General features: G+C 44.6%; 2 protein-coding genes and 1 pseudogene across 3 annotated transcripts; all 3 read right to left on the bottom strand.

Annotated features, from left to right (window-relative positions):
- Positions 1-1,708: 1,708 nt before the first annotated feature.
- On the bottom strand, positions 1,709-5,862 carry GEMIN6 (gem nuclear organelle associated protein 6). 2 transcript variants are annotated; one of them, XM_025354270.1, is made up of 3 exons: positions 5,772-5,862; positions 4,939-5,085; positions 1,709-2,157 (listed from the first exon to the last, which is right to left on the bottom strand). In XM_025354270.1, exons 2-3 carry the CDS (start codon positions 5,064-5,066, stop codon positions 1,782-1,784), a joined length of 504 nt encoding a protein of 167 aa, XP_025210055.1. In that variant the 5' UTR covers positions 5,067-5,085; positions 5,772-5,862; the 3' UTR covers positions 1,709-1,781. The 2 variants fall into 2 exon arrangements, with proteins under 2 accessions (XP_025210055.1, XP_025210056.1); XM_025354271.1 differs by having other exon boundaries at positions 5,752-5,836.
- Positions 5,863-14,399: 8,537 nt separating this feature from the next.
- On the bottom strand, positions 14,400-18,193 carry LOC112604487 (annotated as a pseudogene).
- Positions 18,194-19,422: 1,229 nt separating this feature from the next.
- LOC112604486 (tetratricopeptide repeat protein 39B-like) lies at positions 19,423-21,141 on the bottom strand. The gene has a single exon (XM_025353520.1). The coding sequence runs from the start codon at positions 21,139-21,141 to the stop codon at positions 19,423-19,425; it is 1,719 nt and encodes a 572-aa protein (XP_025209305.1).
- Positions 21,142-25,815: the final 4,674 nt, after the last annotated feature.

Below are 25,815 nucleotides of genomic sequence, written 5' to 3'. Positions count from 1 at the left end.
GGTGATCCACCTGCCTCAGCCTCCCAAAGTGCTGGGATTACAGGCGTGAGCCACCGCACCTGGCCTGTAACAGGTACCTTTCTAATCCAGAACCTCCGTAGAGAGTCCTGGCCTCTCACTGGCTTTCAAGGGGGTAGGGTTAAGTGTAGGTGAAGTATGCTTCCTGCATTCTCTTTCCTCAGTAAAGCTTGAACCAGAGAATGGAGACTATAGGCAGAAAGCATTGTAAGTCTGAAGACTGAGTTGAATCTAGTAGGCAAAATAACTGGATTGAGTTCAGCAGCAAAATATCTTGTCACTTTAACCTTTTTTCTCAGAACTATTATCAGGTAATGGTCACTTCAAAGGTTTTGAAAGTCAGCTGGGCGGGGTGGCTCAGGCCTGTAATCCTAGCACTTTGGGAGGCCAAGGCGGGTGGATCACTTGAGGCCAGGAGTTCAAAACCAGCCTGACCAACATTGTGAAACCCTGTCTCTACTAAAAACACAAAAAAGTTAGCCAGGCATGGTGGCATGCGCCTGTAATCCCAGCTAATCAGGAGGCCGAGGCAAGAGAATCACGTGAACCCGGGAGATGGAGGTTGCAGTGAGTAGAGATCACGCCACTGCACTTCAGCCTGGGTAACAGAGCAAGACTCCACCTCAAAATAAATAAATAAATAAATAAATAAGGCTTTGAAAGTTAAGGCTTACATTTTATTAGTAGTCAAAACTTTCAAGTTTCAACCAAAAAAGGGCAGTCTTGATTCAAAAACTATTTCATCATGACACCAAAAGACAAATTCTAAAAAAAAATTAAAAATTAAAAAATAAAAGACAAATATTTTAAAAACAGACACATATAGTGAAGAGACTTAACAAGACCATGATCTTACCATAATATTTTATATTGAATCTAACATGTTACATTTTTTTCCAAATGCTTTCCTTGCCTAACAAAAATGGGGTATAACCCCATCACAAGAAAAGACCCATACAAGTGAAACCCTGTCTCTACTAACATACAAAAAATTAGCCAGGCGTGGTGGCGGGCGCCTGTAATCCCAGCTACTCAGAGGCTGCGGCAGGGGAATTGCTTGAACCTGGGAGGCAGAGGTTGCAGTGAGCCGAGATCGCGCCACTGCACTCCAGCCTGGCGACAGAGCGAAACTCCATCTCAAAAAAAAGAAAAAAGAAAAGACCCATACAATTCTGAAGTCCCTGTGCTAATTTTATTGCATGGGATGCTATCCTTGCCCTAGTTCATTAATTTCCCAAGGAAATTAGCACTTATAACCCGCTCCTTTGATTTTACCAAAACAAAGAATTACACACACATGGCCGGGCGCGGTGGCTCAAGCCTGTAATCCCAGCACTTTGGGAGGCCGAGACGGGCGGATCACGAAGTCAGGAGATCGAGACCATCCTGGCTAACCCGGTGAAACCCCGTATCTACTAAAAAAATACAAAAAACCAGCCGGGCGAGGTGGCGGGCGCCCGTAGTCCCAGCTACTCGGGAGGCTGAGGCAGGAGAATGGCTTCAACCCGGGAGGCGGAGCTTGCAGTGAGCTGAGATCAGGCCACTGCACTCCAGCCCGGGAGATAGAGCGAGACTCCGTCTCAAAAAAAAAAAAATAAAATAAAATAAAAAAAAAACAAAGAATTACACACACACACACACACACACACAGAGTCATGTACCTTTAAAGTCCTACAATCAGATGATGAACTTAACATTCAAAACATTTTATGAGGGATAAAAAATAGTCTTTTTCTATCAGTATGTTCACACTTCCTGGCCTCTCATTGGGAAGCTGTAAGATGTCCTTCAATAAGATCCTGAACACGAGACAGAATAATCTCATTAGAGCTGCTGCAATTTTCTGGACCATATGGTGGGTCGATAGTCAGGACCCCAGCCACACAGAGAGTCCTTGGAGAATCTCCCTGTTCAGTGATGGGGATGTGGTTCTTCTCAAGCCATTTCTTTAAGCTGTTCTTTCTCTCTTCCAGATCCTCTGGGCTGTACGCTTTGCAGTCTCCAGACGTGAACAAATGTATCAGCTTCTCCCTCACTCTATGGTCCCCTTCATTCACAGTTTCAACAGTCTGCACAGCATGTCCCATAATTCCGGTCACAGACATGCTGCCATCTTCAAGGAAGTTCACAAGGACGATACTTTGGAGGAAAAGTAAGTTCAGAGGCATCATCAACCCAAGTAGGTCACTAAAATAATAGATGACACTCTACTCTGTTTGAAATGAATCCTGTCACCAACGAATGCTTCCATTTATTCAACAAATATTCACTAAGGATTCTAAATATGTAAACTTTTTGCCTAGCCTACAGCCAATCATTGTGGGATACAATTAAAGGACTAAACAAGAGTTATGAATGCCTTAAATGTGTATTAGAAAAGAAGGCAGGATAGCTAGGCGTGGTGGCTCACACCTGTAATCCCAGCACTTTGGGAGGCCGAGGCAGGTGGATCATGAGGTCAGGAGTTCAAGACCAGTCTCTGGCCAAGATGGTGAAACCCAATCTCTACAAAAAATACGAATATTAGCCCGGCGTGATGGCAGGCACCTGTAATCCCAGCTACTTGGGAGGCTGAGGCAGAGAATTGCTTGAACCTGGGAGGCGGAGGTTATAGTGAGCCGAGGTCACGACACTGTACTTCAGCTTGGGCAACAGAGCACGACTCCATCTTGGGGAAAAAAAAAAAAAAAGGCCGGGCGCGGTGGCTCAAGCCTGTAATCCCAGCACTTTGGGAGGCCGAGACGGGCGGATCACGAGGTCAGGAGATCGAGACCATCCTGGCTAACACGGTGAAACCCCGTCTCTACTAAAAAATACAAAAAAACTAGCCGGGCGAGGTGGCGGGCGCCTGTAGTCCCAGCTACTCGGGAGGCTGAGGCAGGAGGATGGCGTAAACCCGGGGGGCGGAGCTTGCAGTGAGCTGAGATCCGGCCACTGCACTCCAGCCTGGGCAACAGAGCGAGACTCCGTCTCCAAAAAAAAAAAAAAAAAAAGGCAGGGTAGACTTAACTTTTAGAGTTAAAAAAACAATAACTAGGCTGGGCACAGTGGCTCACACCTGTAATCCCAGCACTTTGGGAGGACAAGACGGGTAAATCACTTGAGGTCAGGAGTTCAAGACCAGCTTGGCCAACATGGTGAAACCCCATCTCTACTAAAAATACAAAAATTAGTTGGGTGTGGTGGCACACGTCTATAATCACAGCTACTCGGGAGGCTGAGGCAGGAGAATCACTTGAATCCGGGAAGCAGAGACTGCAGTGAGCCGAGATGGAGCCATTGAACTCCAGCCTGGCTGACAGAAAAAGGCTCTGTCTCCAAAAAAAAAAAGGCCAGGTGAGGTGGCTCACGCCTATAATCCCAACACTTTGGTTGGGAGGTCAGGCGGGCGGATCACAGGATCACAAGGATCACAACGTCAGGAGATGGAGACCACCCTGGCTACCACGGTGAAACCCCATCTGTACTAAAAATATGTGCCTGTAATCCAGCCACTTAGGAGGCTGAGGCAGGAGAATCACTTGAAACGGGGAGGTAGAGGTTGCAGTGAGCTGAGATCATGCCACTGCACTCCAGCCTGGGCAACACAGCGAGACTCCATCTCAAAAAAAAAAAGTTTTTGTGGTTACATTTATTTAAAGTCCTTATCTTTTAAGAGATATAGTGAAGTATATATAAACAAACTTATAGGCTGGGGACAGTGGCTCAAGCCTATAATCCTAGCACTTTGGGAGGCCAAGGTGGGCAGATCACCTGAGGTCAGGAGTTCAAGACCAGCCTGGCCAACATAGCGAAACCCCATTTCTTTTTTTTTTTTTTTTTTTTTTTTTTTTGAGACGGAGTCTGGCTCTGTCGCCCAGGCTGGAGTGCAGTGGCCGGATCTCAGCTCACTGCAAGCTCCGCCTCCTGGGTTCACGCCATTCTCCCGCCTCAGCCTCCCGAGTAGCTGGGACCACAGGCGCCCGCCACCTCGCCCGGCTAATTTTTTGTATTTTTTAGTAGAGACGGGGTTTCACCGTGTTAGCCAGCATGGTCTCGATCTCCTGACCTCGTGATCCGCCCATCTCGGCCTCCCAAAGTGCTGGGATTACAGGCTTGAGCCACCGCGCCCAGCCGCGAAACCCCATTTCTACTAAAAATACAAAAAATTAGTGGGGCATGTTGGCACATGCGTGTAACCCCAGCTACTCGGGAGGCTGAGGCACAAGAATCGCTTGAACCTGGGAGGTGGAAGTTGCAGTGAGCCAAGATCACACCACTGCACCACTCCAGCCTGGGCAACAGAATGAGACTTCATCCCCCCCTGCAAAAAAAAAAATATATATATATATATATATACACACACACACACACACACACACACACACATATATATGTGTATATATATGTGTGTGTATATATATATGGTAAGAATAATTTTTATGCCCCATTTCTATGAAGTTGCCTGGTCTGATAATGTAATCTATAGTCGGAACAGCATTTAGATTCAAAGGCAGTTAAGTTCTCATATGTAGGCTGGGTACAGTGACTCAGTCTGTAATGCCAGCACTCTAGGAGGCTAAGGCGGGCAGATCCTTGGAGCTCAGGAGTTTGAGACCAACCTGGGCAACACGGCAAAACCCCGTCTCTACAAAAAATACAAAAATCAGACGTGGTGGCGAATGCCTGTAGTCCCAGCTACTCAGGAGGCTGAGGCAGGAGAATCGATCGCTTGAACCTGCGAGACAGAGGTTACAGAAAGCTGAGATCTCGCCACTGCATTCCAGCCTGGGTGACAGTGAGACCCTGTCTCAAACAAACAAAAAATTCTTAGATGAAAGTATTAATAATTAGCCTTTCATTTATCTGCTTTGTTTGTCTATAACATACAGGTAGCACAAAGGGGTGTCAAGATTTCAGGGAAGTAGGATGCATACTCACTTGGCAGAGACTGGGTCTGTAGTTAAAACCCATCCTTTATACTCATTCTTCTCACTGGCTGTCACTCGGACCTCTTTGTAAATGTAATCTTGCCATTCTAAGGGGCCTTTCTTCATCCATTCACTCATGATTGCCACCTGTCTAGGTCTGAAACAACCACCATTGCTGGTTAATATATGTTCCACCTAAGCAAATGTCTTATCCCTAATCTCCATCCTATCCTAGAGACAGAGAACATCTGTGATTTGCCTCAAGTTCGTAATAAGTTACTTAACACAATTAATTATTAATGCATGTACTGATAGGAACTCATACTATAGTTGGGGAAAAGAACACGTGTAAAGGCTGCTTGAGAATTTTTGTTTCTCAGGAAAATAGTTAATATGTACAATTCGGCCTAAAGCAGAGGGGACACCAATTTGCCGCGGGTGCAGTCAGGAAATTCACCCAGCACATATCTATTCCGGTGCACAACCACATTCCAAATCGCTTTAATTCTGGCCTGCAGATGATGCTCAAACCCTTCAACTCTGCTTTTCCTTCCATCGACCAAAGGACTTCGTCCCACTCCTCAACTGAAGCAGAGAACTCTCCTGATATCCACCCACGCGCTCTCTGGCTCTGTGTCTCCGCTGGATCCCGCCATCGAGAGGCACCCCGATTTATGACAACTGTCCTTAAAATTTGTTTGAAGGATGCACAAACGAGGGGGCACCGGCCAGAGCTCTAGAGCTTAGATTTCTGGTCCTGTCCTGCAGCCACACGACACCTAAGGCTGTACTCAAAACCAAGTGGTACTTAACGTTTAAGTACCTGATAAACGAGAAAAATACCGGTTAAAAAACTCCTTGCAACACTGGGTACTCAGCAACCACGCTTTGAGGAAGGACCGTTGAGAGGAGCCCGCCTGAGACCAGCATGCTTTGCGCCGATCGTCACTTCCTTCCCCCAGAATCCTCTGTTTTGTAGTCCTACTTGGAGGTCTGGGAGTCGCGGAATCTCCAGTGTAGGAAGCGGACAGGGGCTAAAATTCTTCTCTAATAATAATAATAAGCCCGCATGTCCTCTAGGGCTATCCCTCTCCATTGCCACGACGGACATTTCAAATAATCTCTTTTTTTTCTTTAAAGAGGAAAAAGCGGCCGGGCGCGGTGGCTCACGCCTGTAATCCCAGCACGTTGGGACACCAAGGCGGGCGGATCAGGAGTTTGAGACTGGTCAGGAGTTCGAGACCGGTAAGGAATTCGAGACCAGCCTGGCCAACATGGTGAAACCCCGTCTCTACTAAAAATACAAAAAATTAGCCGGGCCTAGTGGCGGGCGCCTGTAATCCCAGCTACTCACGAGGCTGAGACAGGAGAATCGCTTGAACCCGTGAGGCGGAGGTTGCAGTGAGCCGAGACCGCACCATTGCACTCCAGCCTAGGCAACAAGAGCGAAACTTCGTCTCAAAAAAATTAAAAATAAAAATAAATAAAGAGGAAAAAGCTCGTACTAGGTCCTCAATGATGGTAGACTTGGAAATGCACTTTTGCCTTAGAATCAAAGCACATGAACCCTCAGGGTAAATCCTAAAGCTCTAGGAATGTGAGGTGAACGTGCCGTGGAGAAGAGCGACAGGGCTACTACAGGAAAGGGGTCCTGATCCAGACCCCGAGAGAGTTGTTGGATCTCGCGCAAGAAAGAATTTAGAGCGAGTCCGCAGTGCAAAGCAAAAGCAAGTTTATTAAGAAAGTAAAGTGGTGAAAGAACAGCTGCTCGGTAGACAGAGTAGGATGTTCCCGAAAGTAAGGGGAACATGTCCATCCTAGATACAATAGTCCTATATATGAGGAGATGCGCTCTACTTCAAGGGTTTATGATAAAAGGATTAATTTTCTTAATTACTGTATTTTGCAAACATCAATATTATTATCTTTAAAGCAAAATTAGGAATGCCTTTGTTCTCCAGATATTGGGATATCTGGACCCTTCCAAGTCTGGGTCTGTTTAGTAAACTTTTTTTTTTTTTTTTTTTTTTTGAGACAGAGTCTCACGCTGTCACCCAGGTGGAGTGCAATGGTGTGATCCCGGCTCACTGAGAACCTCCACCTCCCGGGTTCAAGCGATTCTCGTGCCTTAGCCTCCCCAGTGGCTAGGATTACAGGCATGCGCCACCACATCTGGCTAATTTTTGTATTTTTAGTAGAGACGGGGTTTTGCAGTGTTGGCCAGACTGGTCTCAAACTCCCAACCTCAAGTGATCCGCTCGCCTCAGCTTCCCAAAGTGCTGGGGTTACAGGTGTGAGCCACCGCGCCCAGCGGCAAACGTTATTAATTTGTTCCCTTAACCATAAACATCAAGAGGCTGGGAATGCCTAACTTTCTGAGAATGCAGCCCAGCAAGTCTCTGCCTCATTTCCCTAGCCCTCACTCAAAATGGAGTCACTCTGATTCCAACGTCTCTGACACTGCCAAGGTATTTCTTGTTTGCTTGGCTTGTATAGGGCAATTAAAATGCCTGCTCCTTTGGGATGTGCACTCAGTACAATCTTGTTAAAGGTGCAGAAGCTGGAAAGAAATGAACCAAACCGGGTTGAATTTCATCTAGCAGATCACTCTCTATAAACCCCTCCAGTGGAAAAGTGCAAAAGACTTGCTTCTGCTACAGATTTCTGGTCACGCACTTAACTGGCTTCTGGCATGATCCAGAATCTTTTTTAGGACTAAAAAATGGTACTAGGTGCTAAACGCTGAATTCCTGGAAATGTAAAAACCAAGGGAGATTTACAAAAACCGAATGAAAAGACTATTAAAGGTGTAGAAAGCATCAAAAATTAATCAGCTTTTCCCTTACTCCTTGAAATTTAAATTCCATGTAATCTTCAAAGTATATTTTCTTATTGTCATCATTTCAATAATCTTTCCCATAGCCTTTATTCATTACATGATTGGCTGATTATATTAATGTAGTTTTAGTGGATTGTTAGATTTTGCTGGTTAACGCCCTCTGTAAATCTACAAAGAGCTCATATAAGTGCCAATTGTTATCATAGTGTGAAGGAAAACACTTGAACTAGTAAAAATTCGGTCCAAAAGAGTTACAACCAACATGTGACAAACTTCATTTTCTTTTTTTTTTTCTTTTTTTCGAGACGGAGTCTCGCTGTATCGCCAGGCTGGAGTGCATTGGCATGATCTCAGCTCACTGCAACCTCCACCTCCCAGGTTCAAGCAATTCTCCTGCCTCAGTCTCCTGAGTAGCTGGGACTACAGGCACCCGCCACCACGCCCAGCTAATTTTTGTATTTTTTAGTAGACACGGGATTTCACCATGTTGGCCAGGATGGTCTCGATCTTTTGACCTTGTGATCCGCCTGCCTCAGCGTCCCAAAGTGCTGGGATTACAGGCGTGAGCCACTGTGCCCCACCAACAAACTGTTCATTTTCATTTTAAGCTGTACTCTATACTCCAGAATGAAAGACTTTGGCCTGTGTGTGTGTGTGTGTGTGTGTGTGTGTGTATTCTACAAATAGAAACGAGTGTCAAGGTAAACTTCAGTTACTCCCCATCCTTTTTGTTTTGTTTTGTTTTTGGTTTTGAGACAAGGTCTCATTCTTTCTCCCGGGGTGAAGTGCGGTGCAAGGGCCATGATTCACTGCAGACTGGACTTCCTGGGCTCAAGCGATCCTCCTGTCTCAGCTTCCAGAGTTATCCCGGCCCGCGGGATCGTCGAAGCAGGCCCTGGAGGAGGGAGTGGGAATTTGGGGAACAAGAGACACGAGAAATGGAGACAAGACAGTGCTCTGATCAAGTCTCTTTTAATGGCGGTAATGCAGTGCCTTATATACACTTGAAGGGGAAGGGGTTGGGCCAAGGCGAAAATGATCTCATCGCGGAGGGTGTGGCCAGATAGGTATTGGTTTCTCTGGTCGAACGTCATGTGGCGCCTGCGCTGTCAGGTAGCAATTTTCGCGGGCGCGGGAAAAATGGTTGAAGAAGAAGCAGGAAGAGCGCCATCTTTTATGAGGTATTAATACAGGGGAAAAGGCAAAGATAGGGAGGAGGTGTAAGGTGGAAATGAATAAAGCTCAGGCGTTTTTAATCGTCAATTATTATTCGCTATGGCCGGGGCGTGCAGCTCCGGACACAGAGTAACAGGGACTACAAGCGTGTGCCACCATGCCCTCCCTGCTGATGTTTGTTTGTTTGTTTGTTTGTTTTAATTTTTGGTAGAGACAAGGTCTTGCCATGTTGCCCAGGATGGTTTCTAACTCCTGAGCTCAAGCGATCCTCTTGCCTCAGCCTCACAAAGTGCTGGGATTACAGGCATGAGTCACCCTGCCTGGCCAGTTACTCTTTTTAAGGTGATGAGACTGGGGCAATTTCCCTACCTTTTTGCCCCTTTAGCCTTGTAAGTAAAATTCTCAGGAACTGCTGATGCAAATCACTGACTTCTAAGAGACTGGTGCCCAGCCCACTTCCTAACACAAGTTCTCAGAATGGCCCTCTCCTGTAGCTGGTTGTCACTGAGTTCAAATGGGGCTACCTCCTTTCCTAGGTCAGCCCTTACCGTTGGTCCCCCTAGAGCCTTTCACTCCATTTGGTGTCCCTCCCTTCACATTCTCTGCTTTTCTACTTCTCCTCCATCTCCTTCCAAAGATTTGCCAGCCTCACCCTCAAACCCACAAACACACACATACCTTTCTCTGCCAAATCCAAAATGACTTATTTTATTTATTTATTATTATTATTATTTTATACAGTCTTACTCTGTCACGCAGGCTGGAGTGTAGTGGTACCACTCGACTCATTGCAGCCTTGATCTCCCAGGATCAAGTAATCCTCCTGCCTTGGCCTCCCAAGTAGTTGGGACTATAGGAACGCTCCACCATGCCTGGGTAATTTTTTCTAGAGACGGGTTCTCACTGTGTTGCTACACTGGTCTTGAACTGCTGGGCTCAAGCAATCTGCCCGCCTTGGCCTCCCAAAGTACTAGGATTACAGGGGTGAGACACAGCACCCGGTCACTTCTTTAACTAACTTCTGTTTGTTAGAACTTGTGCCAGGCACTATTCTAATTACTTTCAAACATTCACTCATTTGGTGAATGAGTACACAGGCTATAGACAATGGGGAAATTTTGATATATGGAGTGGCATGATTCAATTAGTATATTAGAAAGGATTAGAATCAGTAAATAAGCTACAGAGAATCAGGAAATGTTGCTTTATGGGATGATGATATGATTAAATTAGTATATTAGAAAGGATGCTGAGAAATTGGATATGGGGAAAATAGTGAAGTATAGAGCAGCTACACCATGAGACATTATATAAAATATACTTTCCTGCTTAGAATAATAGTATTATGAAAAAGACTCCAGAACAACCATCTTTCTAATAGAAAATGTGGGCCGGGCACAGTGGCTCACGCCTGTAATCCCAGCACTTTGGGAGGCCGAGGTGGGAGGATCACGAGATCAGGAGTTCAAGACCAGCCTGACCAATATGATGAAACCCCATCTCTGCTAAAAATACAAAAATTAGCCGGGCATAGTGACATGTACCTGTAATCCCAGCTACTCAGGAGGCTGAGGCAGGAGAATCAATTGAACCCAGGAGGTGGAGGTTGTAGTGAGCTGAGATCACACTACTGCACTCCAGTCCGGGTGACACAGCGAGACTCCATCTCAAAAAAAAAAAAAAAAAGAAAAAGAAAAGAAAAAGAAAAAGAAAATCCAATTTTAGGCTGGGAGAGATGGCTTATGACTGCAATCCCAGCACTTTGGGAGGCCAAGGCCGGTGGATTGCTTGAGGTCAGGAGTTGGAGACCAGCCTGGCCAACATGGTGGAACCCCATCTCTACTAAAAATACAAAAAATTAGCTGGGTGTGGTGGTGCGTGCCTGTAGTCCCAGCTGCTCAGGAGGCCGAGGAACGAAGAATCACTTGAACCTGGGAGGCAGAGGTTGCAGTAAGCTGAGATTGCACCACTGCACTCCAGCCTGGGCGACAGGGCAAGACATTGAAAAGAGAGAAAGAGAGACAGAGAGAGAGACAGAGAGAGGGAGAGAGGGAAGAAGGAAGGAAGGGAGGGAGGGAGGGAGGGAGGAAGGGAGGGTCCAATCTTAGAGAGATGGGTCTCCAAATTGATTAGTGTTATCTACCCTGCCCAGAGGGAAGATTTTACAACCTCAGAGAGGGAAGATTGGTTTCCCTGGCAGTAAAGTGAAGGTAAGATTGTTTTCCAAGGATGAAAATGCTTTGGTTGGGTGTGGTGACTCACTCCTTAATCCCAGTACTTTGGGATACTGAGGCGGGAGGATTGCTTGAGGTCAGGAGTTCGAGACCAGTCTGGCCAACATGGTGCAACCCCATTTCTACTAAAAATACAAAAATGAGTTGGGTGTGGTGGTGCTCATCTGTGGTCCCAGCTACTTGGGTGACTGAGGCAGGAGAATCACTTGAACCCAGAAGGGGGAGGCTGCAAGAAGCCAAGATCACGCCACTGTACTCCAGCCTGGGTGACAGAGCGAGACTCCATCTCAAAAAAAAGAAAGAAAAATCATCTGTTCAATGGAAATGTTAAGAAAAAAACAGAACGAAGGAAAAAGTGCTTCAATAGCACTATATCTATGTTTATGTACAGGAAAGCGACAGTGAGGTACCTTCTTCAAGCTCTAATAAACTGGCACTAAAAATTAAACTAAATGGATGTGAGCACTTTGCTGGGTGCAGTGGCTCACACCTGTGATCCCAACATTTTGTCAAGACCCTGTCTTAAAAAAAAAACACAGCATACACCAAATTTTGTTAGAAAAGAGATTAAGGGCCAGGTGCAGTGGCCCAGACTGTAATCTCAGCACTTTGAGAGGCCGAGGTGGGTGGATCATCTAAGGTCAGCAGTTGGGGCATGGTGGTAGGCGCCTATAATTCCAGGTACCCGGGAGACTGAGACGGGAGAATTGCTTGAACCTGGGAGGCGGAGGTTGCAGTGAGCCGAGATCGTGCCACTGCACCCCAGCCTGGCAACAGAGCGAGACTCCATCTCAAAAAAAAAAAAAAAAAAAAAGGAAAAGAAAAAGAAAACAGCCCTCTCTCTAGTGACAGAGAGAGGACTTCCAAGAGGAAAAGGCCCTCAAGAGCCCTTTGGAATTCTGAAACTTTGAGCTTTGAGAAGTTTCCTACATTGCAGGAAGTGGAAACTTAAATTCATCTTTGCAGAAGATCTTTGCTTTGTGATGAGAAAGCCACCATAAAAAACCTTTTAGTTGTAGAACTAAAGCAAGTCCTCATCTAACTCCAACATTGAAACCGCCCCTATAAACTTTATAAGATTAATCGGGGAAGAAACAAAAGTAAACCAAGTTTGCAGCACATGCAGCATTAATCTTGAGGTCAGCTTAATCCTGAGGCCAGCTTAATCCTGAGGTCAGCTTAATCCTGAGGCCAGCTTGATCCTGAGGTCAGCTTAACCCTGAGGTCAGCTTGATCCTGAGGTCAGCTTGATCCTGAGGTCAGCTTAACCCTGAGGTCAGCTTAATCCTGAGGCCAGCTTGATCCTGAGGTCAGCTTAATCCTGACCTGCTTCCTTGTAGTTGTTTGGCGCCTATTATCCTAGGATCATGTAGACCCCGTTAGAAGATTTTAGTCCCCCATAACTGCTCTAGAGATAACCTGAACATTATTAAAGGGTTTCCCTTTGAGACATGCCTTCAGATCCCACATACTGGTAACACTCCTATGCCAGCTGATCTGCAGGACCTCGCTGATGCCAGCTGGTCTGAGGGACCTCACAAAAAGCTGATTCACCAGAGAATGCAGTTTCCACATCCTGATGATTTCATCCCTTTTGCCCTGACCAGTTGATAACCCCAAATCTCTGACCCCTTGCCCTTCATGATAGCCTTTAAAACCAATTGATAACCCCAAATCTCTGGCCCCTTGCCCTTCATGATAGCCTTTAAAACCCAAGCCCAGGGCCGGGCATGGTGGGTCACGCCTGTAATCCCAGCACTCTGGGAGGCTGAGACAGGTGGATCACCTGAGGTCAGGAGTTTGAGACCAGCCTGGCCAACATGGTGAAACCCCGTCTCTACTAAAAATACAAAAAATTAGCCAGGCGTGGTGTTGGATGCCTGTAATTCCAGCTACTCGGGAGGCTGAGGCAGGAGAATCTCTTGAACCCGGGAGGCAGAGGTTGCAGTGAGCCTAGATCATGCCATTGCATTCCAGCCTGGGCAACAAGAGCGAAACTCAGTTTCAAAAAACAAAACAAAACACAATAAAAAACCCAGGCTCAGAACTCCTTGGAGAGATGGGTTTGAAAGTCTTCTCCCATCTCCTCATCTCCTTACTCGGTGCTCTGCCGTCATTAAACTCTCTGCCACATCCCTGCTGTCTCAGTGTAATGGATCTGTTACTGTGCAGTGGGCATACAAACCTGTTCGTCCTATAACAGTGTATTCGGAGAAAACAGTGACATTGCAATTAAACTGAAAGCATCTGCTCTAAAGTTAGACTGAAAAGCCAAATGAGCTGGTGCATTCACAGTTGTATATAGTTGAATCATGTTATAATTTGGTTTTAAAGTACCTATCTAAATGCTGTAGCTCAGTGTTACCTAGATTCCAAATGGATATTTATTAAAATGAAATTACATTCCCCCACCACCACCACCAAAAAAAACTACATTATAGTGGTTTAAAATCAGAAAACTTTTCTGAGAGACTGGGTCTTACACTGTCACCCAGGCTGGAGTGTAATGGTATAATCATAGCTCACTTGCAGCCTCAAACTCCCGGGCTCAACTGTTCTTCCCACCTCAGCCACTCAAGTAGCTGGGACCACAGGCGTGCGCCACCACGTCCAGTAGAAAACTTTAAAATCAGACTAAGAACTAGAAATCAAGATAACTATAATTGATTAATTCCAGCTCCCAAAGGCAGCCTCCCAAAGTGCTGGGATTACAGGCATGAGCCACCCTGTCCAACCTAAAATAAACCTTTTTAAGACTCACAGTAAGCACTTAAATATCTGTTGATTGATGTGAGATTTCATTTGCTAGGAGAGAGTTCAGTTCAAGTTTTTCTAAAAAGTCCCTGAGAAAAGAATGCACTATTTAGGGTGGATGATGTCTTAATGTACACACCCTGACTGGACAGACTGGCTACAGGCTTCCAAGTCTCCATCTTTTATTTATTTTTTTTTTTATTTTTATTTTTTTGAGACTGAGTCTGGCTCTGTCGCCCAGGCTGGAGTGCAGTGGCCGGATCTCAGCTCACTGCAAGCTCCGCCTCCCGGGTTCACACCATTCTCCTGCCTCAGCCTCCGGAGTAGCTGGGACCACAGGCGCCCGCCACCTCGCCCGGCTAGTTTTTTGTATTTTTTAGTAGAGACGGGGTTTCACCATGTTAGCCAGGATGGTCTCGATCTCCTGACCTTGTGATCCGCCCGTCTCAGCCTCCCAAAGTGCTGGGATTACAGGCTTGAGCCACCGCGCCCGGCCAAGTCTCCATCTTTTAAACCAGTGAAAGAAAAAAATCCAAGCTTTTTAGTTTAACTTCAGCACTATCAGTGAACTCCCTAGAGTCTTTCTGCAGCGGAAGATGGGGTGGGCGCACTTCCGCTGCAGGGACGAGAGTCATGATGGCTTTGATCTGTGACACTAGAAAACCTAGTTTGACCAAAAAGTTGATAAATCTGTGGATATAAATCTGTCCACTGCTCCAGTTGCTCCCATCACCAGAGCACTTAACAGTTGCTCATCCATCCACAATAGGAAGGTCAACTATTGCTGGCGATTCTGATCAACACATTGCCTGAAGTCTGAGATCTGTGTCACTGAATTTCAGCCTTTACAAAGTGGGGCTTTTGGCCGGCCACACTGACTCACACCTGTAATCCCATCAGTTTGAGGGCCAAGGAAGGCAGATCACTTGAGCTCAGGAGTTTCAGATCAGCCTGGGCAACATGGTGAAACCCCGTCCCCTCAAAAAATACAACATTTTGTCTAGGTGTGGAGGCACATGCCTGTAGTCCCAGCTACTCTTGAGGCTGAGGTGGGAGGATTGCTTGAGCCCAGGAGGCAGAGGTTGCAGTGATCCATGATAGTGCCACTGCACTCCAGCTTGGGCAAGAGCCAGACTCTTGTCTCCAAAAAAAAAAAGAAGAGAAAAAAAAGTAAGTGGGGCTCTCACACTGAATCTCATCAAACAGCTTCTCAGCACAAATCTTTACCCCTGTCAGGGCAGGAATGTGATAGTAATAAAATGGCAATGCAAGGGTAGCAGCAGCTGCCTCCATTAGAAAATTAATTAGAGCATCTTTGTTTCATGGTTTGAAAAGAAAAGTGCAGTGACATCAATGCCATTGGCTTCTATTTCTTCTGCATGTTGGGCCAGTTCTTACGATTCTTTCAAGCTCAGTACTCCTATATGAATTACTGATCCAACATTTACCAGTTTATTATAAACAATATTATAAAGGGTACATATGAAGAAATGTATATGGGGGGCCAGGCCCAGTGACTCACACTTGTATCCCCAGCACTTTGGGAGGCCGAGGTGGGTGGATCACCTGCAGTCAGGGGTTCAAGACCAGCCTGGCCAACATGGTGAAACCCCATCTCTACAGAAAATACAAAAATGAGCCAGGCGTGGTGGTGTGCACCTGTAGTCCCAACTACTCGAGAGACTGAGGCGGGAGAATGACTTGAACCTGAGAGGTAGAGGTTGCAGTGAACCAAGATCATGCCATTGTACTCCAGCCTAGGTGACAAGAGTGAAACTCTGTCTCAAAAAAAAGAAAGAAAGAAAGAAAGAAAAAAAAATGCATATGGGGGACGGGACGTGGAGCATCTGTGTCCTCCCTGGGTGCACCACCCTCCAGGAATCTCTATGTGTTCAGCTATCTGGAAATTCCACCTACTACCCTTTTTATTGTATTGTATTTTTCATTTTTTGAGATGGAGTCTTGCTCTGTTGCCCAGGCTGGAATGCAGTGGCGCCATCTCAGCTTACTGCAACCTCTGCCTCCCAGGTTCAAGCGATTCTCCTGCTTCAGCCTCCCAAGTAGCTGGGATTACAGGTGCCCGGCACCACAGCCGGCTAATTTTTTGTATTTTTAGTAGAGACGGAGTTTTGCCATGTTGGCTAAGCTCTTCTCGAACTCATGACCTCAAGTGATCTGCCTGCCTCGGCCTCCCAAAGAGTTGGGATTATAGACGTGAGCCACCGCACCCAGCCTACTACCCTTTTTAACTATGTCCCTTGATACCACTTGGTAGCTTATTGTTATTGACATATGTGTTTTGGCAGCTGCTATATGTAGCTTGGTTCACTTAACCATTTCACACAACCTTCTTATGAGGCTTCAAAGCTAAAAATCTTCAGTTTCCCTTGCAGGTAGGACTGGCCATATGAATACATCTAGCCAATGAGATACACATGGAAGTCTCTAAGAAGGCCATCCCTTCTGGAATAAAAAAGGCGAAACCTCCTAGGAAGGAGAAGGATCTTTTTTTCCCTTTACCATTCTTCCTCCAGCCTGCCTGACTTGGACATAAGGCCTAGAGGTGAGGCAGCCTCTTTCCATCACGAGGAGACATGCATGAGAAGGCTTACATGCTAAGTAGAAAGATAAAAGAAAAATCAAAAGAGCCATGAACTATCAGACCTGCACTACCTACCTTCAGATTTCTTTTGTTTGGGACAAATTAATGCCCGTCTAATCCCTGTGTTTTGAGTGTTTCCACCCAAACGAAACCCTTTCCTTTTCTTTCTTTTTTTTTTTTTCTTTTTGGAGACAGGTTCTCACTCTGTCGCCCAGGCTGAAGTGCAGTGGTGCAATCTTGGCTCACTGCAACCTCCACTTCACTGGTTCAAGTGATTCTTGTGCCTCAGGGTCCCCAGTAACTGGGATTACAGGCGAGCGCCACCATGCCCGGCTAATTTTTATATTTTTAGTAGAGATGGAGTTTCGCCATGTTGGCCAGGCTGGTCTCGAACTCCTGACCTCAAGTGATTCACCCATCTCGGCCTCCCAAAGTGCTGGGATTACAGGTGTGAGCCACCGTGCCTGGCCAAACAAAATCCTTTTCTAAATTATCTCCCTAATAAGGCCCTCAGAAGAGAAACCGACTTTATATCCTCAGCACTGTTCAGTAACTGCATACAGTAGACATTCAATACATATTTGTTTAAGCAATTAATAAATGTGCTCTTCACTGGAAGAAGTTGAAATACTTTACAAAACCCAAAAGCATTTAGGCAGAGAGTTTCTTGTTTCATAAGTGACCAAAATAAACAGAACAGAAAAAGTAAATTAACAGGTCAAATTTCAGATTGACAAAGCAAGTAATGACAGGACCTTTGCTCTTTCAAAGAAAGTTCCCTCCACTGCAGAACAATGTAGTAGTAGTATTAGTAGTAGTAGTAATTATAGTAATAAATGTTTATTAGCTCGATCTTAACATAGCAAAACCATGAGACAGATACTATTATTATCCCTATTTTATAGCCAAGGAATCTGAGATACAGAGGCCCAAGGCCACACACAGCTAGTTAGTGGCAGAACTGGGATACAAATTCAGGTAATCAGTCCAGAACCTGCCCTCTTAACCACTATAACCATACTAATTAAATAATAAAGAATATCTCAAGCATAATTATTCACTTCAAAGTCTATTTTTAATTGATGAGGAAAATGTTTTAAAAAGCAAACCGCTAAATCTTGAAATACCAACTCCTCATCTTGTCTGAGTTGGTTGTTTGGATACCCGAAGTATTAAGGTAGCATGTTTCGTTGATATGTTTTTAGCAAGCTATGCTTTTCTAGCAACTTCTGTTTTTTTTTTTTTTTGGTTGTTTTTTTTTTTTTTCTGAGACAGAGTCTCCTCTGTCGCCCAGGCTGGAGTGCGGTGATCTCCGCTCACTGCAAGCACTGCCTCCTGGGTTAACACCATTCTCCTGCCTCAGCCTCCCAAGTAGCTGGGACTACAGGCGCCCACCACCACACCTAGCTCATTTTTTGTACTTTTTAGTAAAGACGGGGTTTCACCATGTTTGCCAGGATGGTCTCGATCTCCTGACCTCGTGATCCACCTGCCTTGGCCTCCCAAAGTGCTGGGATTGCAGGCGTGAGCCACCGCGCCCGGCGCAAGTTCTGTTTCAAAGGGTGACTACCAGGCAGACACACTTAGCCAGACTTAATGAATTGGAAATTAGGTCATTTTTTTTAATCCCTAAGGCAAGTAAAACAATACCAAGCCCCATCCCTACAGCTGCTATTTACTCTCAGATTAACCCACTCACAATGGATAGATGCCATCAGTTTAATTATGTTGAAGAGCTGGTCTTATTAAGAATTACACCTGAAGGAGGACAAGTAAAGGGAGGATTACGTGGTAACAAAACTTTTCCTCTGACTGCCACTGCATCTATCTTCTTGGCCTCTCCCAGTTATCTTCAAAGAGTTTATGTGTGTGTAGAAGAAGGAGAGGGCTTTCTTCTCTATTCTGTGGCAAATTATAAACTCACATTCTGCTTCTTACTAAAAAAGGGTAAGAAATACTACTGATCACCCAGGGCGGACAAGCCCCTCTGGTATAAAAAGCCAATAAAAATGATTGTGTATAATGGAAAATCATTCAGAGTCTGTGCCATTCGGTGCATCATTGTTTGGAAATTTGTCTTTTTAAAAATTTGTTAATTCTTCAGCTAAGACAGCAGAAGAGGTGATTTATTGTATGCTTGTTATACTCAGCCACAAGTGAACAGAGAAATAGTACAGAATGTCACAGTTCCAGGGCAAAGAACCAACATGGGCTGTTTTGGTTACAAGCAAGATGGGTATCAGAGGTAGTATCGGTGATCAGATGGTGATGGAAGCTCTAGATCCACTTAGACAGCAGCATGCAGTCCAATAACTTGTACCAGCATCTCCAGCCTCTGGCATTCCATGTTTCTGGGTACACAAGCTACTGGTTGACTTGGACTTCTGCCTCATCTTTCTTCTTTTACACTTCAGCCTGTGCATTCACGTCTTCCTCCACTTGGCTCTCACGGCACAGAGGTTTCCAAGAAGATGGCACTAAGGCCGAGAGAAAAACAATTAAATAAAAATATGTATAGAGCACTGGGATTCCTAGCATAGTGAGTTGTATAAATTATCTAGTGAGATGTTAAAAATGTTTTTGAGGTTTTGAAAATGTTCTCTAACATAATTGATGAATTTATAACATAGAATTCTTTTTAATGTACATCATTTGCCTTTTCGTTTTCAAGAATGTGCTTCACCTCATTTGCCTCTAAGACATCGCATTTTATAGGTATGAGAAAGAAAGAGGGAAAGTCATGGCCCATTCCTTTCTCATTACTGATCAGATTCTTGGCAGCTGCCTCTTGAATTTTTTTCTGCAAAGATATGATTTTTCTACCTGTTAATTACTTGCTCGCTGTAGATATTTCACTTCTACTATACAAAACCACACTTTGTGTTTAAGTCATTTTTCTTTGGCTATTTGTTCAAGTGCTATGTGAGTCCTAAACTGTAATCGGGTTTCCATGGAATAGTCTTTGTAATTTCTTACGTTGTCTAGGTTTTTTGTTGCACTGTCATAGTCTCCTTTTAGATAGTGTAAGATTCCCAGTTCATAGTAAGTATATGGCACCAAATAGTGGTCATATTTTAATGATTTCTTCTTTTGAATGACACGATTAAAGTAATACTCAGCCTTTGAATATTTGCCTAAGTGTTTCAGGCATAGGCCTTTCAGTAAATTTAATAAACTTATGTCATCTGTGCCATACACTTCATGTGGATTTTCTTGTAAAAGGTCTTCTCCTTTGTCGATTATTGACAGCCAGCTTGAAATAAGCTCATTCTTTTTGCTCATGACTAGGAAACCACTCCAGGCATATATGAACTCCAGAAGGGGCTGGGCTGTAAACCAGCCTGTTGTAGTACCATAGCGCTGACCCTTCTCTGCAACAAACTTCTCTATTGGCACAGCATTGCCTAAAAATTTGATTTTCAGGCTTTCCACTTTTAAGAAGAGAGAGTTCATATCCTCACTTACTGATTTCACAAAATCAGAAGGAAGCAAAGCCAGGGTGATAGCTTTACTGTACACGTATATTGCCTTGGACCATCTGCTGTGTTGAGACAGTAGATTGGCGTAGTGGTAAGCCTGCCTCCAATCCTGCAGTAAAATGTGGCACCACATGAATTCCCAGTAACAGAGGTGATGAACCTGCTTCCATTCATTCTGAGTAAAAATGCACTCCTGTAATTTTAACTGTGCATTTTCAAAATCTCCTTTCAGCATACTAGAACGTGCATGGAAAAATTTAAATATGACACAGTTTGGAAATTTCTGGAGGTAGACTAGGAAGAGATCCTCTGTAGGAGAATTGTAAACCTTTTCAACACCAAAAGCTACATAGACATAATTGTAATAAAAGAGTAGAGTCAAAAGACTTAAGACATTATTTATATGGGTTTCAGATGCACTTTCATGAAGCAAAGCCAAGCCCACTTCTCTATCACCAGAATATCCAATAATATTGAGTAGTTTAAGTGTCTTTGGTGGCATAAGTGATAACATCAAATTGAATGCTCCAAGTCCAAATTTTATACCTCCAACCAGGTGTTTGTGAGCTTTGCTGTGGTTGTCAGGGATCTGTGTTAATACTTGTTCACAGTCTTTGTATATGTGGTAACTTGACCCAACACTGATCCCGCTTTTAAGAAAAGCAAGCATGCTTTCCTCCTGTATAAGTGATATAAAGGATTTCAACATCAAACACTCAGCATAACAGACTTCTGCATGCAATTCCTCTTCTGTGATAGCCGTTATTCCCTGTCTACTTACTAGATGAGACAATGTCATTTTAGTTTTTTTTCGGAAATTGTCACAGGTTTTCAAAGCATCCTTTGCAGCCATCATTCCAATCTGTAAATCATGTGGCTCAAAAGTCAGTATGGCCTTGACAACCATAAGGATACCATACATTAGGGAATGGTACATGCTGTTTTTAGACCATGGATGAATGAGATTTATTGCATCTGAGAATCTATTATTTAGAAATAAATACAATCCAGTGGTGCATTCTTCCAAGGAAGATGGTAGATTCATCGTCGTTGCCACAGGGATACTTTCACAGGCATCTTCAAACTTGTCCTCCTGATTACTTTTTATTTTACTGAGAGTAAGTGACATCATTTGTTTCCCCACTTACAGATGAGAAATATCTGAAGTGGAAGTGGAGTGACGTGGTTGTAATGAGGGTAGCTCCTGATCTCCTGATTGAGGTCACTTCTTCCACACAAAGCTCAGTCTGAGGTGTTGCTGTTAAAATAGAGACAAACAACCAACTATCTGTAAGGTGCGGCATTAGGATATTATCATCTATGTCAGACAAGGGGGGAACAAAAAATAATTTTAGTTACCCAGAAGATGCATTTCTGAAAAGTTCAAATCATTTGGAAGGTACTAAACAAAACATGCTTTTTAAAAAATTTCTAAATTCAACTATAGATGAGGAAAAAATGGTTTTTTAAAAACACTGCAGGCTGGGCGCGGTGGCTCACGCCTGTAATCCCAGCACTTTGGGAGGCCGAAGTGGGCAGATCACCTGAGGTCAGGAGTTTGAGACCAGCCTGGCCAACATGGTGAAACCCCATCTTTACTAAAAATACAAAAAAAATGAGCTGGGCGTGGTGGCGCGCACCTGTAATCCCAGCTACTCAGGAGACTGAGGCAGGAGAATCGCTTGAACCCGGGAGGCGGAGATTGCAGTGAGCCGAGATCGTGCCATTGCACTTCAGCCTGGGGGACAAGAGCAAGACTTCGTCTCAAAAAAACAAAAAAAAACTGCAAAGTAAATCCTTTGTAAGCAAAAGAATTCTTTTGTAACCATTCTTCCAACATATCAATTTCATAAGATCATGTTGTAGAACTGTACTGTGATAGCTGTAAAATTTCTCTATGGAGGCCGGGCGCGGTGGCTCAAGCCTGTAATCCCAGCACTTTGGGAGGCCGAGACGGGCGGATCACGAGGTCGGGAGATCGAGACCATCCTGGCTAACACGGTGAAACCCCGTCTCTACTAAAAAATACAAAAAACTAGCCGGGCGTGGTGGCGGGCGCCTGTAGTCCCAGCTACTTGTGAGGCTGAGGCAGGAGAATGGTGTGAACCCGGGAGGCGGAGCTTGCAGTGAGCTGAGATCCGGCCACTGCACTCCAGCCTGGGCGACAGAGCGAGACTCGTCTCAAAAAAAAAAAAAAAAATTCTCTATGGGAAGGCCTTGGGGGACAAGAATCTGGCCAGAAAAGGGAATGTATGTAGCTCTCTATTTTTTTTCCTTTTTTTTTTTTTTTTTGAGACAGAGTCTTGCCCTGTTGCCTAGGATGGAGTACAGTGGCGCGATCTCAGCTCACTACAATCTCTGCCTCCCAAATTCAGGAGATCCTCCCACCTTATCCTCTCAAATAGCTGGGGCTATAGGCATGTACCACCATGCCCAGTTACCTTTTTTTTTTTTTTTTTTTTTGATTTTTTTGTAGGGATGAAGTTTTGACATGTTGCCCAGGCTAGTCTCGAATTCTTGGGCTCAAGTGATCCACATGCATCTGCCTCCCAAAGTGTTGGGATTACAGTTGTGAGTCACTGCACCTGGCCTAAAACTAACTTTTAATGAAATGAAACATTATGGTCAGTTATATAGAACTTTGGACATGGAGAGAGTTGTATAAACCTAGAAAGATTTCCTAGCATTGTTTCTGTTAGAAAAAAGAAATTCAGACTGGGTGCGGTGGCTCACGCTTCTAAACCCAGCACTTTGGGGAAGCTGAGACGGGCAGATCACAAGGTCAGGAGTTTGAGACCAGTCTGGCCAACATTGCAAAACCCTGTCTCTACTAAAAATACAAAAATTAACCGGGCATGGTGGAGGGTGCCTGTAATCCCAGCTACTCGGGAGGCTGAGGCAGGAGAATCTCTTGAACCCGGGAGGCAGAGGTTGCAGTGAGCCAAGATTATGCTATTGCACTCTAGCCTGGGCAACAAGAGGAAGACTCCATTTCAAAAAAAAGAAAAAAAGAAAAAAAGAAAAAGAAATTCAAATATTAATAGTTGTTATCACAGCATTAATAAAGTATTTGGTAGGAAATCTTTTTTTTCTACTGGGAGTCATTTAATACCTGGATACTGGGGTGGGAGTGGGTACAATGGAAGGCCAATTACAAATAGCAAGCTGGGATTATAGGCAAGAGCCACCACACTGGGCCTTAACCTAGCTTTTAAAAGGTTAGTGATTACTGTTGCTAACAACCTGAAACATAACTGAATCTTAAGTGTAAAAGCATGCATTTATCAGGCCAGGCACAGCCAATTAGCTTGCTACAAAAGCAAAACTCCGTCTCAAAAAAAATAAAAATAAGATAAATAAATACAAGCTAGGTTAATTATACATTTATCTTACAGGCTCAGTTCTGAGTGGAAAAGCCATGTAGCCCATTAGAAGGGACATTCTTCTTTTTCTCCTTTTATTTATTTATTTTTTTGAAATGGAGTCTCGCTCTATCACTCAGACTGGAGTGCAGTGGCATGATCTCAGCTCACTGCAACCTCCACCTCCCAAGTTCAAACAATTCTCCTGCTTCAGCTTCCCGAGTAGCTGGGATTACAAGTGCGTGCCACCATACCTGGCTAGTTTTTGTATTGTTAGTAGAGACGAGGTTTCACCATGTTGGCTAGGCTGGTCTCGAACTCCTGACCTCAAGTGATCCACCCTCCTTGGCCTCCCAAAGTGCTGGGATTACAGGAGAGAGCCACCACGCCTTGCCAAATTTTTGTGTTTTTAGTAGAGACAGGGTTTCACCATATTGGCCACACTGGTCTCAAACTCCTGACCTCAGGTGATCCACCTGCCTCCACTTCCCAAAGTGCTGGCATTATAGGTATGAGACACTGCGCCCGGTCCTATTTTATTTTTTTTAATTTGACATTTTTATTTTTCTTTTATTTTATATATAGAGATGAAGTCTTGCCATGTTGCCTGGGCTGGTCTCAAACTCAAATGAGTTCAAGCTTGAGTTCAAGTCTGGGCTCAAGCAATCCTCTGACCTAGGCCTCCCAAAGTGCTGGGATTACAGGCATGACGTGCTGCACCAGCCTGTATTTTTAAATGTTTGTCTTCTGACCATGTTTCTTATATCTGTCTTCACCACTGATTATGACTGGCACTTAGTCATTAAACGAAATTATGCTGGGAGCAGTGGGTCACTCCTGTAATCCCAGCATTTTGAGAGGCAGAGGTAGAGGTGTGCCGAGGTAGGAGGATCATTTGCACCCAGGAGTTCAAGACCAGCTTGGACAACATGGCGAAACCCTGTCTCTACCAGAAAAAAATACAAAAATTAGCCGGAGGTGGTGGGGCATGCCTGTAGTCCCAGTTACTCTAGAGGCTGAGGTGGGAGGATCACCTGAGCCTGGGGAGGTCAAGGCCACAGTGAACTGTGTGGGTGGATGAGACTCTCTCAAAAATGAAGTGAAGAGAAGAGAAGAGAATAAAAGAAAAGAAAAGAGAAAAGAAAAGAACCTAGGCTGGGCACCATGGCTCGCCGGGACCAGTGGCTCACGCCTGTAATCCCAGCATTCTGGGAGGCCGAGGCGGGTGGATCACCTGAGGTCAGGAGTTGAGGTAAGGAATGTGGTGGTACATGCCTATAGTCCCAGCTACTTGGGAAGCTGAGGCACAAGAATCGCTTGAACCTGGGGAGCAGAGGTTGTAGTGAGCTGAGATCGCGCCATTCGCACTCCAGTCTGAGCAACAGAGTGAGACTCCGTCTCAAAAAAAAAGAAACAACCTAAATTAACATTAACATAACCAGATAGTTATGATTATTTTCAATATACATATACTATAACAAATTTAAGATAATCATTTAACTGTTAATACTACGAAAGTCAGGAAAATATACCAGTGAATACAAAGGACTGATGTCCTTAAAGTAGAAGGAGTTCCTATGAATCAGTAAGCTAGAACACACACCCCAACAGAAAAAAAAATCAGCAAAGGACAGAAACAAATTGCCAATAAGCATAGCGTTCAACCTCATTGTAAATCAACAAAATACTTAAAAGATTCTTTTTTTTTTTTTTTTTTTTTTTGAGATGGAGTCTCTCTCTGTCACCCAGGCTGGAGTGCAGTGGCACGATATTTGCTCACTGCAACCTCTGCCTTCCGGGTTCAAGCAATTCTCCTGTCTCAGCCTCCTGAGTAGCTGGGATTACAGGCGCATGCCAGCATGCCTGGCTAATATTTGTGTTTTTAGTGGAGACAGGATTTCACCGTGTTTGCCAGGCTGGTCTCGAACTCCTGACCTCGTGATCTGCCCACCTTGGCCTCCCAAAGTGCTGGGATTACAGGCGTGAGCCACCATGCTTGGCCAAAAATGTCCTTTTTTTTAATTTTTATTTTTAGATGGAGTCTCACTCTGTCGCCCAGGCTGGAGTGCAGTGGCACAATCTCGGCTCACTGCAAGTTCCGCCTCCTGGATTCACGCCATTGTCCTGCCTCAGCCTCCCAAGTAGCTGGGACTACAGGCGCCCGCCACCACGCCCAGCTAATTTTTGTATTTTTAGTAGAGACGGGGTTTCACTGCATTAGCCAGGATGGTCTCCATCTCCTAACCCCATGATCCGCCTGTCTCGGCCTCCCAAAGTGCTGGGACTACAGGCGTGAGCCACCACGCCCAGCCCAAAAATCCATTTTTAAAATCAAATTTGGCAGATTAAAAAATTAACATCCAGTATTAAGGAAGGTAGTGAGAATCAAATACTATTGCAGACTTGTTTTTCACTTCAGCATTACCTATAACATAAAACAT

The sequence above is a fragment of the Theropithecus gelada genome, chromosome 13 (assembly GCF_003255815.1).
Source record: "Theropithecus gelada isolate Dixy chromosome 13, Tgel_1.0, whole genome shotgun sequence".
Classification (NCBI taxonomy): Eukaryota; Metazoa; Chordata; class Mammalia; order Primates; family Cercopithecidae; genus Theropithecus; species Theropithecus gelada.
This window is presented reverse-complemented; position numbering and strand designations above follow the sequence as displayed.

What these genes read in the sequence shown, in the direction of transcription:
- GEMIN6 (XM_025354270.1), bottom strand. Translation starts at nt 5,066, where the DNA reads ATGAGTGAATGGATGAAGAAAGGCCCCTTAGAATGGCAAGATTACATT. An exon ending in ACAGACCCAGTCTCTGCCAA is followed by an intron (nt 2,158 to 4,938) that starts GTGAGTATGCAT and finishes TTTCCTCCAAAG; the next exon opens with TATCGTCCTTGTGAACTTCC.
- LOC112604486 (XM_025353520.1), bottom strand. Translation starts at nt 21,141, where the DNA reads ATGTCACTTACTCTCAGTAAAATAAAAAGTAATCAGGAGGACAAGTTT.